We start from the raw sequence: 12438 nt of genomic DNA on the forward strand, positions 1-12438 counted from the left end.
GAGGGAGAGGAGGAGGAGGAGGGAGAGGAGGAAGGAGAGGAGGAGGAGGAGGAGGAGGAGGAGGGTGAAGAGGAGGAGGAGGGATGCCTGCTCTTGTTTGGGGACAGCAGAGCAACGACGGGTGCTACAGCAGACGGCCCCGGACACGCGTCTCAGTGGTGAACCGCAGAGCTGCCCTAGGCTGGACTAAGAATATGTCGCAGATGACATTTCCCCTTAATGAACTCAAATCAAACGGCCCGTATGCAAGGTGAGTTATTTCTAAGAACTCACTCCTTGAATCACACGCAAAGTGGATGTGAGGAAACCGCTGCCCTGGCCGCAGGCCACCCACCCAAACCCACTCCGTTCAGCTCCGGAAAGCAGTGTCCCTAAGCGGAGAAGAGCCACCAGCCGGCTTCCTCCAGGGCCGACGACCCTCTCCCCAGGCCGCTGGGCCAGCAGCCCCGCCTCAGTGACGTCCTCAGTAGCCTTGACCCGTTCCCGGCCCCTGCAGAGCCTCAGAGCATCACCTGCCTCAGCCTTTCTCAGCGCTCCCCACACCACCCTCCGTGCCGCCCGGCCGCCTCCTGCCTGACCTCTGCCCCGGTGTGGGCTCCCGGCACTGAGCCCTGGCTCTGTTCTGCTCCTGAGATCCAGAGGCAGGAGGGCAGGTCCTGCAGGGCTCACACTCACCTTGCAGCGGCAGGAGCCGGCTGGAGAGAGGGCACCTGGGTGCGTCTGCAGGAAACAGCACCCCCCCAGGTGAGGGCAGCCGCCCGAGTGGACGTTCTCACAGCACAGCCCACAAGTCCCAGCGGAAGGGGCTGTTTCCGCCTCACCCAAGACCAACAAGGAGACAACAGTGAAACGGTAACCGTGGTCCAAAGAGCAGTACCGGGAGCCAGTCTCGGTATCTGAGGTCCCTAGATCCGCCTCCACCTTGTGCAGCCTCGATACGTAGTCAGTGATTCGTTTCCACCAACGCAGTTAATGAAGAGCTTGGGGGAGGCGTCTGTTTGCGTTTGTTGCTGTTTTTTTGTAATTAAACTTACTTTGAGAAAAGTGTGAATTCATATCGCAGCTGTACATAAGAAACAACTGTAGAGACCGTCTGTGCCCTTCACCGCTTCCTGGAGGAAACATCACAAGGACTCAAGGTCAACGTCGCACCAGGAGAGGGACACGGATGGAGTCAAGATCCAGACGTCCCAGGGCACGAGGACCCGAGGCGCCCCTCACAGCCACCGGCAGCCCCTCAGCTATCCTGACGCCGTGGCGTGCCGAGAGCGTGATCCCGGAACGTGCAGGAGGCGGCCTTCTGTGCCCGGCTTTCGCGCTGCTCCTCGGCTCCCGGGACAGCCTTCCGGTCGCTGCATATAACCGTAGTCAGCTCCTGTACTGGCGACGCCAAACATTCAGGTTCGGGCTTTTCTGTGAACAGTCTTCGATCCACTGGGGCAAACGCCCAGGAGGGCAACTGCCAGGTCACAGAACAGTGACAGGTCTAGCTTATAAAGAAACTTCGAAACGGTCTCCCGAGCGGCCGCGCCGTCTCACACCCTCAGCGATGTGTGAGGACCCAGCTTCCCTGCCTCTCGCCAGCGCCGGGCGTCTTGGTTTTCACTCCGTTCTGACAGCACCTTGCTCTGACACAGGCTCCCTGAGGCCGGCGAGCAGCAGCTTCTCGCGCGGCTCTTTGCCGTCTGCACACCCTCCCTGGTGAGATGTCTTTTCACATGTTTTGCTCATTTTCTAATTGGAACGAAACGCGCTCGGCCATGGCTGTGTAATTCTTTTCATATGCTGCAGAATTCTGTCTGTGAACCTTTCCTGTGTCTCTCCTAAAGCACACGCTAAAAAGAGTTGTGAATGAGGACAGCTCTGGAACTGCCGCCCTGCCCAGCGAGGAGGTTCCCCCACAAACAATCTGACCAAGACGCATTTCTAAACTGCTCCGCGTGCCTGTCTCTGTCCATCGTGCACAGCATCCAGCTGTCTACCACTGCATCTGCTTTCTGGTCTTGTCTGCACTGTCTCACGTTTGACTCTGAACAGAAACGATTCTGAGGGGAGACAAAGGAAAACGCAGACAAAAGCTGGAGGCAGAAGTCCTCTGTTCTGAAACGTGAAGACCGAGAGCCCAGCATCTACACACAAACACCGAGACCCTGCGGCCAGCACTGCCGGGTCCTGCGAGGCAGCCGTGGGCGGCAGGTGGTGTGAGCACACACCAGCCCGCTCCCGAGAGCCTGGATCCCGCCGGGGCACGAGACGCACCTCTCGGACGGGGGCCGACGGACGGCTGCCTCCACCATGCGTGCCCGACTCCTCCCACGACTCCCCCAGCCTCAGGCTTCCCGGGGAAGGCAGAGCCACGCCGGGTGGGGTCTCTCACCAAGAGTGAGGACGGGGTGGGGGATCTCGTGAAAGTAGAACCCCGAGGCTGGCAATTCCTGAGGCTTTAATTAACCGCGAGCCACGAGCACTGCTCTACAAACGGAGGAGGGGAGAGGATCCTTTTTGGCCTCAACGTGTTTTAACCTCGGAAGAAGGCGGCAAGCTCTCTCCGGTGCCACCGCATCGAACAGCAGGACGAAGGCCTGGATTCCAGAGACCAACCCCTCCCTCCCGGGCACCACAGCGCCCAGCTGCCGGCATCTCGTCGTCAGGAGACCTCGCGCTCTCGAGAGGAGGCGCAGGGAAGAGGGGAGCTCTGAGCTTAATCCTGCACCGAGACATCAGATTCTCAGGGCAGGAGCTTTTGTGGGCGCCGCGCCTAGCACGGGGCCTGGACCCAGTGAGCGGATGTGAACGAGAGGGTGGCTAACTGCCTCCAGGTTCCTAGAAGAAGCCACTTTCAAGGCTCTCGAGAAACGTTGTGAGCTAGTTCATTTGAAAGCCTCCGTGCCAACAGGCAGAGCAGAAAGCGCAGGCTGCTGGAGTCAGTCACGACAAGCAATCTTGGAACTCTGTCTGAATTTATATGGGGACCACCAGGATCTGGCAATTCCACTGAAAAAAAGAGTCGGAATGTTGAAAGGATAGGCTGCTGACAGACGGGAGGTGTAGGGGGACACGGGGGGCTGTGTTCCCCGAGTTGCCCACCACAGTCCCTCCCTGCCTGCCCTCCTCACATGGCCATCAACCCTCAAGCACTGAGAGGTGAGGTCTGTGCTCCCTCCCCTCAAATCTGGGGTCAGCATGACACCACGTGACACTGTGCCCTGAGGTGACATTGTCACAGGCAACACAGCTTCCAGCAGGCTCTCCTGGACACTCGTTCTTGCAGCCACCGTGCATGGAGAGAGAGTGCCCAGCCAGGATCCCTGCTCTGAGCGAGTGCGCCGGCTCCAGATGACCCCAGCCCGGCAGTCCAGAAGGTGAGGACGCCTGCGAATGTAGACAAGCTGCCCCGACTGACCGACCAAGACAGAAACTCAGACCTGCAAGGTGAACCCGTCACAGAGAAGGAAACTCACACCCCCAGGTGAGCCCCCCAACACAAAACGTAACTCAGGGCTGGGCACCGTGGCTCACGCCTGTAATCCCAGCACTTTGGGAGGCAGAGGCGGGCGGATCACAAGGTCAGGAGTTCGAGACCAGCCTGACCAACGTGGTAAAACCCCGTCTCTACTAAAAATATAAAAAAATTAGCCGGGCGTGGTGGCGCGCACCTGTAACCCCAGGTACTCAGGAGACTGAGGCAGGAGAATCGCTTGAACCCGGGAGGCGGAGCTTGCAGTGAGCTGAGATTGCACCACTGCCCTCCAGGCTGGGTGACAGGGCAAGACTCCATCTCAAAAAAGCAAAACAAAAAAGTAACTCCAATTCACAAGATAAGCCCCCCACACAGAAAGGAGCTCAGACCCACAAGGTGAGTCCCCCCACTGCATGGCCTGGCACAGTCTGCAGGGCACTTGGTTCTAAAAACGGTGGCAAGAAGGTCAGGGCTCCTAGGGCTGCAGCTCAGGCTCCCTGTGGACTCGCCGTGGAGGCTGAGTCCTGAAGACAGGAAAGGGGCGAGGCCTTCGACGGGCAGCGCAGGAGGGTAAAGTGCGTCTGGGTGAACCCGGGGGAGGCAACCTCAGTGCAGGGTGCCGGGTGCGAGGGAGGAAGCAGCGGCTGGGCTGAGGCGGGAGGCGAAGCGTCACCAACGCGGCCAGAGCCGAGAATGGCTCCTGCCCAGAAAGACACGTTCTGGGACGGACGCGAGACGTCAGCTTCTAAATCACACTGAAGAAAGAACAGCTGCATTTTTGACACTAACATCAGCTCCCTGGGGCCACTGCTTTGGAGTGAACGACCTGCCGTCCACTGCTGTGGGGGCCCCTAGTTGGGGGGGGACCCTGGTGTGGGGAGCTGAGGGGGGTCCCTGGTGCGGGGAGCTGAGGGCGGGCCCTGGTGTGGGGAGCTGAGGGGGGTCCCTGGTGCGGGGAGCTGAGGGGGGGCCCTGGTGCGGGGAGCTGAGGGGGGTCCCTGGTGCGGGGAGCTGAGGGGGGGCCCTGGTGCGGGGAGCTGAGGGGGGGCCCTGGTGCGGGGAGCTGAGGGGGGCCCCTGGTGCGGGGGGCTGTGGGGGGGCCCTGGTGCGGGGGGCTGAGGGGGGTCCCTGGTGCGGGGGGCTGTGGGGGGACCCTGGTGCGGGGAGCTGAGGGCGGGTCCCTGGTGTGGGGAGCTGAGGGCGGGCCCTGGTGTGGGGGGCTGTGGGGGGGGCCCTGGTGTGGGGAGCTGAGGGGGGGGTCCCTGGTGTGGGGGGCTGTGGGGGGTCCCTGGTGTGGGGGGCTGTGGGGGGGTCCCTGGTGTGGGGGGCTGAGGGGGGCCCTGGTGTGGGGGGCTGAGGGGGCCCCTGGTGTGGGGGGCTGTGGGGGGCCCCTGGTGTGGGGAGCTGAGGGGGGTCCCTGGTGTGGGGGGCTGTGGGGGGACCCTGGTGTGGGGGGCTGTGGGGGGCCCCTGGTGTGCCCCTGGTGTGGGGGGCTGAGGGGGTCCCTGGTGTGGGGAGCTGAGGGGGCCCCTGGTTTGGGCGGCTGAGGGGGCCCCTGGTTTGGGGAGCTGTGGGGGGGCCTCTGGTGTGGGGAGCTGATGGGGGGCCCTGGTTTGGGTGGCTGCGGGGGACCCTGGTGTGCGGGCTGCAGGCAGTTGGGGGTGCACGGGGAGCTCACCCAAACCCCAGGCAGATGGCTGTCCCCCAGCACTGCTGCTGCTGAGCCAGGCCCCAGGGTCCAGAGTCACCAGCACTGGGGGCTTCGGCCGCCACTCCTGAGCAGCGATGGTGAAGAGAAGGTGAAGGAGGAACGCCCAGGGCCGACAGCCTGAACTACGGCCCAGCAGAGCCCTGAGGCACCCGTCCAACGGGACCCTGTCACTCCCTGCCTCCGGAGCAAAGAGCACTGTCAGAGGAGAGCTCGTAAGCACTCCGGGCCTTCAAGAGCTGAGAGTCAGTCACTGCAACAGCTTCTGCCTCTCCGAGGCCCGGTCTGGCACGTTCTGACCCCTCCCTGCTGGGGAAGTTGTCCACCGGTCTGGGCACAGGCTCACGGGGCTGGGGCCGTGGCCATGGCCCTCCCAGGCCGCGTGTGCAGAGAGGCTGACGCTCCAGCCCTGCGCTCCGGGAGCTCTTCGGACAAAGGCTGCAGAGTGCAAGGCGGACATCATGTAAACAGAACAGCTGGAAGTTCTGTTTATTTACGTTAACATGCAGCTTCTTGTGGGGGCAGAAGGAGAAGCCGGGAGAGTCGGCTGCCGTGCCGTCCGGATGATTATGGCTTGGCATAGGCAGGGGGCGGGGGACAGTGCCAGAGGATGCAGGGTACGGCGGCTCCACCCATTCCCTGACAGGCAAGCTGCGGCTCAGGCTGCTCCACAGCAACCCTCCTGTCTTTGTTCCTGCGCTTCGCTTCCCTAAACCTCCCTGCTCCATCCCAGGGAACGAGGGTGGGTGAGGCTGTACCCTAAGGTGGAGCGCCCGCCCTCACCAGGCTCACCAGGAGGACAAGGGTGCACGGGGTTGTGCCCTGAGGACTGGTCTCGGACACTGGGAACAGAGATCAGTTCTGGAAAGGAGCTGGGCGGAGCCAGGGCAGCCTCCGTGTTTGGTGTGGGGTGGTCTAGAGGTGACCACGAATGCAGGCTTTCCTCTCCGGGGTCTCCTGAGCACAGGCACGGAGGCGGGTGACAGCATCAGGAATCCAAGGGTCAGCCGGGCATCCAAGCAGCAGGAAGCACGAGGGCCGACTGGCCCTCAGGAGCAGGGGCATGTTACAGGGTGCACTGCGGCATTCCCTCTTCTTACTAACCTTGCGTAACGATGCCCGATGCAGGGTTCCTAAGGTTCTGCAGTGATTTATTTATATGCAAATGCATTTTTGAAAGCTGTCATCAAAGGTCCTTCCTAATTAGATGGTTTCTTGTAAAAGACCTTAAGAAAACAACGACCAAGTACAAGTATGCACTCAGCATTTACTTCATTCTCTCAGGACAAACTACACAATGTAATTCACGTAACCACTAACCAGCAACTGCAAATTAAGATTTTTGTAGGTCATGATTTCTAAAAAATGCAGCCACGCAATAACAGCCTTTCTAAAGCTGACTTTGTTTCAGTGAAACAAAACTATGATGACATCCCTAAGTTTCCTGCAAAAGAGCTTCGACGTGGAGAAACAGTGTGGACACTCCACCTAACCACGCCATCGGGAGAAGAGGAGGCACCTGGGCCGGAAGCTTCTCTCCCGAGTGCACAACAGAGCATCGGCGAAGGCAGTGAGAAGAGTAGCGAGAAAAAGGTTTAAAATCATCAATGAAAATGCAAATCAAGGTTGTCTTATTACAATTAAGACAAACTAGGCAGGTGCATTTTCTCCACATTCGTGTGTATCCCGAAGTATCCCAGCTCGTTTGAACACACGCCACGAAGAACTGCCAAAAGCAACTCCATTAATGAAGCCAGTCTGGGCTTGTTTTTCAGTATGGAAATGAAAACGCATCTGAAAGTATCTCCTCCACTAAAATGTCAACACTCATTACAAAATTTCTTAGACATTTGTATGATCTGTTCTAAATACGTGGCAACTATTGTTTCTAGTTGTGTAAAAATCGCCGAGTGAAAGACGTGGCACCTCACATAAGGACGGCTCAGTCCAGCCACGGTTTCCACCTCATGGGCCGGCACAGGGTCTGCCTCACCTTTCAGTCCACAGGACCACACAGCTGCAAGAGCAGGGACGCAAAGGGAGCCGTCGGGCAGCTAACGTGGCGGGGATGCCCGTTTCCTCTCCAGCCTCCACGTGTGATATCTCACACCTCACAGCGAAGGGCCCTCCTGGAAACCCCAGACTCTGCACTTTCCTTGACATAAACTGTCCACAGAAGTCCATCCTGAAGGGCATTTTCCCTCCATTTTCCCGTATTCCCCACAAAGGAACCAGCCCAGAAAAGCCGTCTTTGACCACTCTTTGTTTCCACGTGACTGAAACCCCACAGCACCTGTGGCTGGGGTAGAAACCACCCTAATCCCTAGATCCCTGGGTCCCCGTCCCGCCCGACACGCAGACACTCCTGGACGTCTCTCCCAGGTAGTCCACACCTGCAAACTTCCGGAAACCGACTTCTGGAGCCTGTGGCACCGACTGCCATGGATACGCTAAGTCACACTCACACATATTTGTGGTTGCGACAGAGAAACATATTCAGACATATTTGTGGTTCCTAAACTTTGCAAACACGTGACCCTTTTAAGAATCTGGTGCAAACGACAGAGCTCTCTCCTGCCCTCGTGGAAAATGTGCCCCGACAGAAGGCCCTGCGGCCACGCTGGGGCCACTGAGCCCCGGGACCCGACACACCCCCCAAAGGAGGCAACCGTGTGGGTCCCTCTGCACCGAGAAGGTGGCCTGTGTCTCAGTCTGTCTCCTGCCCACGTCTGCACACGTGAGACGCAAACCTCCCTGCAGCCGGCTGCACCCCCAGCACCGCCCACCCCCAGCGCACCAGCCCTGCCCGTCTCAGCCCCTCCCCCTCAATGCTGTCCCCCCCATACCCCCACACCCCTCCCCCTCCCAACACCCTCCGGTTCCCCCAGCACCCAGGCCCTCCCCTTCAGACGGCCCCAGCACACCAGTCCTGCCCTTGCCCCCTGCCCCGACCCCCCAACAACCTTCCCCCACTCCAAGCTCCCCTCGCCCAACAATTACAACTCAGGGAATAAGAATCCTCAGTTTCGGGCCGGGTGCGGTGGCTCAAGCCTGTAATCCCAGCACTTTGGGAGGCCGAGACGGGCGGATCACGAGGTCAGGAGATCGAGACCATCCTGGCTAACACGGTGAAACCCCGTCTCTACTAAAAAATACAAAAAACTAGCCGGGCGAGGTGGCGGGCGCCTGTAGTCCCAGCTACTCGGGAGGCTGAGGCAGGAGAATGGTGGGAACCCGGGAGGCGGAGCTTGCAGTGAGCTGAGATCCGGCCACTGCACTCCAGCCTGGGCGACAGAGCGAGACTCCGTCTCAAAAAAAAAAAAAAAAAAGAATCCTCAGTTTCAAACTCAAGCCGGGAAAACAGAACCTGCTGCATGAAAAGGAAGACACCGCAGCACCTTCAGGAGGAGGCAGGTGCAGGGCGGGTGGGGCGAGTCCGGGAGATTCACGCGCGGGGCAGGTGGAGGGCGTGGGGGGAGTCCGGGAGATTCACGCACGGGGGGCTGGGAAGCGGAGAAGGCCGTACACGGTGCTAAACTTCTTAAGAGCAGAAAGTAAGTGGCTAAATTCCGAGCACCCTAAATAAAGCCGACTAGAAGAAAATGACTCGCGTTGGGCGAACGAAAGTCCTTCCCACTCTTGGAGACATTTTCCCCACGAGCGCATCTCATGAGCCATTTCTGTGGAACACACCCGGGGAAATGGTCACCAGCACCCGCTCTGTGGGGAGCCGGGCTCCCAGCGCCCCGTGGGACAGACCCTGCGGTGACCGGCCCGGCTGTGACCTGGCCGGGATGTGACCAGAGCCGTGTGGTGACCCAACCGCACACGTGCCCACAGGAGGGCAGGGGCCTGTCCAGGGTGAGCACCAAACTGCCCGGGGGCAGACACCGCGGGCACTGGACGGTTATGGATCCCTCAGTGTTAAAACCCCACTTCTAAAACCTTGAGCGAGGTCTCTGAGGTCAGAGTCACCTTCCCTGAAGCCGGCAGGAGCCTCGGGTGGCTGGGACACCAGCTCCAGGGATCCCCGGGCCATGTGCCCCACCGTCTGCAGTGGGGCTCGGTGCTTCCTTCCGCTGGGCAGAGGAGCCCACGGGGCACTGCTGGGCTCAGGAGGGGCCCGAGGACGCCTGGCCTTGGAGGGGCAACCGAGAAGCCGTTCTAAAGATAAAAACCATCATGCGAGGTTGTCTAAACAAGAGAAACGTCTAACTGCGAACGCGGTATAGCGCTCAGCCCGTGTTTTCATGTCTAAGGTGCTCAGCTTCTAAAATGCTGATTAAAAACAAACAACACAACCACCTTTGCACCCGGTAAAAATAACAGGAGAAAAAATCAGGGGCGTGTTTTTCTCCCGAGAAAAACACCCTCGAGGGCTCAGAGACGTGCCGGCCGCAGATCCCGCTCCGTGACTGGGCAGTCGCACCAGAGCCTGATTCTTTCCACCCCTAGGACAACTCTTTATTTAAAGAACCACAGTGCGAACTTCATTAAAGGTAGTAACGACACTAAGGAGGCCAGTACTTACGCTTGACGGGTGCTGAACGGCAGCCTGGTGTTGCAGCCTCACCCGCTGGGGCATCATGACGTCATCCTGCAGAAAAGAACACTTTCCATTTGTTTGTTTGCACGGACTGATGGATGGGCTGCTACAGTCCCGCCTTATGCCCAGGCTGGAGCGCGGCGGCACCATCGCGGCTCGCTGCAGCCTCAAACTCCCAGCCTCAACTGAGCCTCTCGCCTCAGCCTCCAAACAGTTGGGATTACCGGCTTGAGCCACCACGCCCAGCCCCAAGAACATATTTTAAACTCACGTAAAGCAGTTCCTACTGGCAAGTAAGAAAACGACAGACAATCCAACAGCAAAACAGGCAAGGCCCTTGAACTGGCCATCAAGCAAGATTTCCAGTGGACCAAAAACCTCATCAGCCATCAGAGAAACGCAATTAGTTATGCAATGGAGAGAGAAAAATAACAAACGCTGACAATCCCAAGTGTACTTGATTAGGCAGAACGAGAGCTCCTGTGCACTGCTGGCTGCGGCGAGGACCTGTCACCACTGCTGAGGGGACCGTCTGCGGCGAGGAGCTGGGGACCCTCTGCGGTGAGAACTGCCACCGCTGCTGAGGGGACCGTCTGTGGCGAGGAGCTGGGGACCCTCTGCGGTGAGAACTGCCACCGCTGCTGAGGGGACCGTCTGTGGCGAGGACCTGCCACCGCCGTGGAGGGGACTGTCTGTGGTGAGGAGCTAGGGACCCTCTGCGGTGAGAACTGCCACCGCTGCTGAGGGGACCGTCTGCGGCGAGGAGCTGGGGACCCTCTGTGGTGAGAACTGCCACCGCTGCTGAGGGGACCGTCTGGCATCTCCCAGCAAAGCAGAAGACAAGCTTCCCTAAGACCCTGACGTCTGACTACTTGCGTAGGAAAAGCCCCACTCACACGCACAGACGTGCTGACGGCAGCTCGTTCACATGTGGAAAGAACCCAATGGCGAGAATCGCTGATAAATGAATTGTGCACGTTAGTTTTAAACGCCATTCAGCAGCTGAACACACCACGAATTTCACAAGCCTAATGTTCAGTGACAGAAGCAAGACACAAGAATATACGTGGTATTTTCCACTTATTTAAATTCAAAACCCAGCCAAATAAACCATATTATTTAAGAAATGCACACACAGTGTGTACCAGGGGTCCCAACCCCTGGGCAGTGGGCTGGTACCGGGCCATGGACCAGGCCACACAGCAGGAGTGAGCGGCGGCCGGGTGAGTGTCACCAACGGAGCTCATCATCCTGTCAGAGCAGCGGCTGCCTTAGACCCTCATAGCAGCTCAGACTCCACTGGGACCTGCGCACACGAGGAATCCAGGTCACAGACTCCTTATGAGAATCTAACTAACGCCGAGGCCTGAGGTGGAACCGTTTCATCCCGAAACCACGCCCCCACCATGGGTCTGTGAAAACATTGTCTTCCACAAAACCTGTCCCTGGTGCCGAAAAGGCTGGGGACCACGGATATAAACCATAAAAGCAGCAACATTATAACCCTGAAGATCAGAAGAGTGGTCACTTTTTGAGGGGAAGTCAAGGGGGGGGTGTGGACGGGACAGTCCCCCTAAGGTGCCCGCAATAAGCATTTACTGATCGAGTGGTAGCTACACAAATATCTGCTTCATAATTAACTTGTAAAGTGGATATTTATGTTTTGTGCATTTTTCTGTGGGTATATTCTATCTCATGATAAAAAAAATTTTAAGTGGAAGAACAGCAAAGGTTTAAGTATATCATTTAAAGGCACAAATATACTCAACAGAAGAAATAAGAATAATGTCATTGGAAGGACATTTGTTTTTAAGCTGAACACTAAGATGAACTAAAAGACCCATATTTATGTCTCTTATTCCAGAAAAACCACCTTAGAACATTCAGATCATCCAAGAAACCTGAGGGACGTTGCAAGGAACCTAATGGGGCTGAGGAGAGGAGGCTGGGGACGGAGGGGAAGTGGGAGGAGGGCGGAGAGAAGAGAATAAAGGAGGGTGGAGAGTGGAGGAGGGAGGAAGGAGGAGGGATGGAGGGAGGAGGGAAGAGAACAGAAGAGGAGGATGGAGAGTGGAGGAGGGAGGAGGGAAGATGACAAGAGGAGGGGGAGGAGGGAGGAGGGACGGAAGGAGGAGGGAGGAGGGAAGAGAACAGAAGAGGAGGGTGGAGAAGGGAGGAGGGAGAAGGGAGGAGGGAGGAGAGATAGAGGGAGGAGGGAAGAGGATAGAAGAGGAGGGGGGAGGAGGGAGGTGGAGGGTGGAGGGAAGTGGGGATTGGGGAGAGAGAATAGAGGAGGGAGGGTGGAGGAGAGAGGAGAAGGGAGGAGGACGAAGGTAGAGAAGGGAGGAGGGAGGAAAGAGGAGGACGACGGGGAGGGCTAAAAACCTGCGTATGACCCTGACAGGTATTTCAAAAAGAAGAGCTGAGGAGGCTCCAAGGAACTGCAGGCACCACCTAAGGGGCACGTCTCTGCCCACCTTCAAACACAGGGGAGCCTCAAACCTTCTGACCCCTGGTCCAGACACCTAATCACCCATGCCCCAAGCCCAGGCTGAAATGTCCTGTGGGAAGGTCTCTTGCACCTTCTAGAACCAGGGCCAGACCAGTTCCTCTATGTAGTTGCCCTCAAAAATATTTGTAAGACACGGAGGTCATTATGTTCAGTGAAACATCCAGACACAGACAGACAAATGCCGGTGTTCCCACCCACGCACGGGAGCTAAG

At 58.2% G+C, this 12438-nt stretch overlaps 1 protein-coding gene across 1 annotated transcript in view; it reads right to left on the reverse strand.

Moving 5' to 3' along the window:
- LOC105469355 (UDP-GlcNAc:betaGal beta-1,3-N-acetylglucosaminyltransferase like 1) overlaps nucleotides 1-12438 on the reverse strand; it is a 144825-nt gene that overhangs the window by 99298 nt on the left and 33089 nt on the right. The window contains exon 5 of the mRNA XM_071081935.1: nucleotides 9700-9765. Within this exon, the coding sequence (XP_070938036.1) occupies nucleotides 9700-9765 (66 nt within the window). The remainder of the gene's footprint in view (nucleotides 1-9699; nucleotides 9766-12438) is intronic.

This window comes from Macaca nemestrina, chromosome 17 (genome assembly GCF_043159975.1).
Source record: "Macaca nemestrina isolate mMacNem1 chromosome 17, mMacNem.hap1, whole genome shotgun sequence".
NCBI classification, from domain to species: Eukaryota; Metazoa; Chordata; class Mammalia; order Primates; family Cercopithecidae; genus Macaca; species Macaca nemestrina.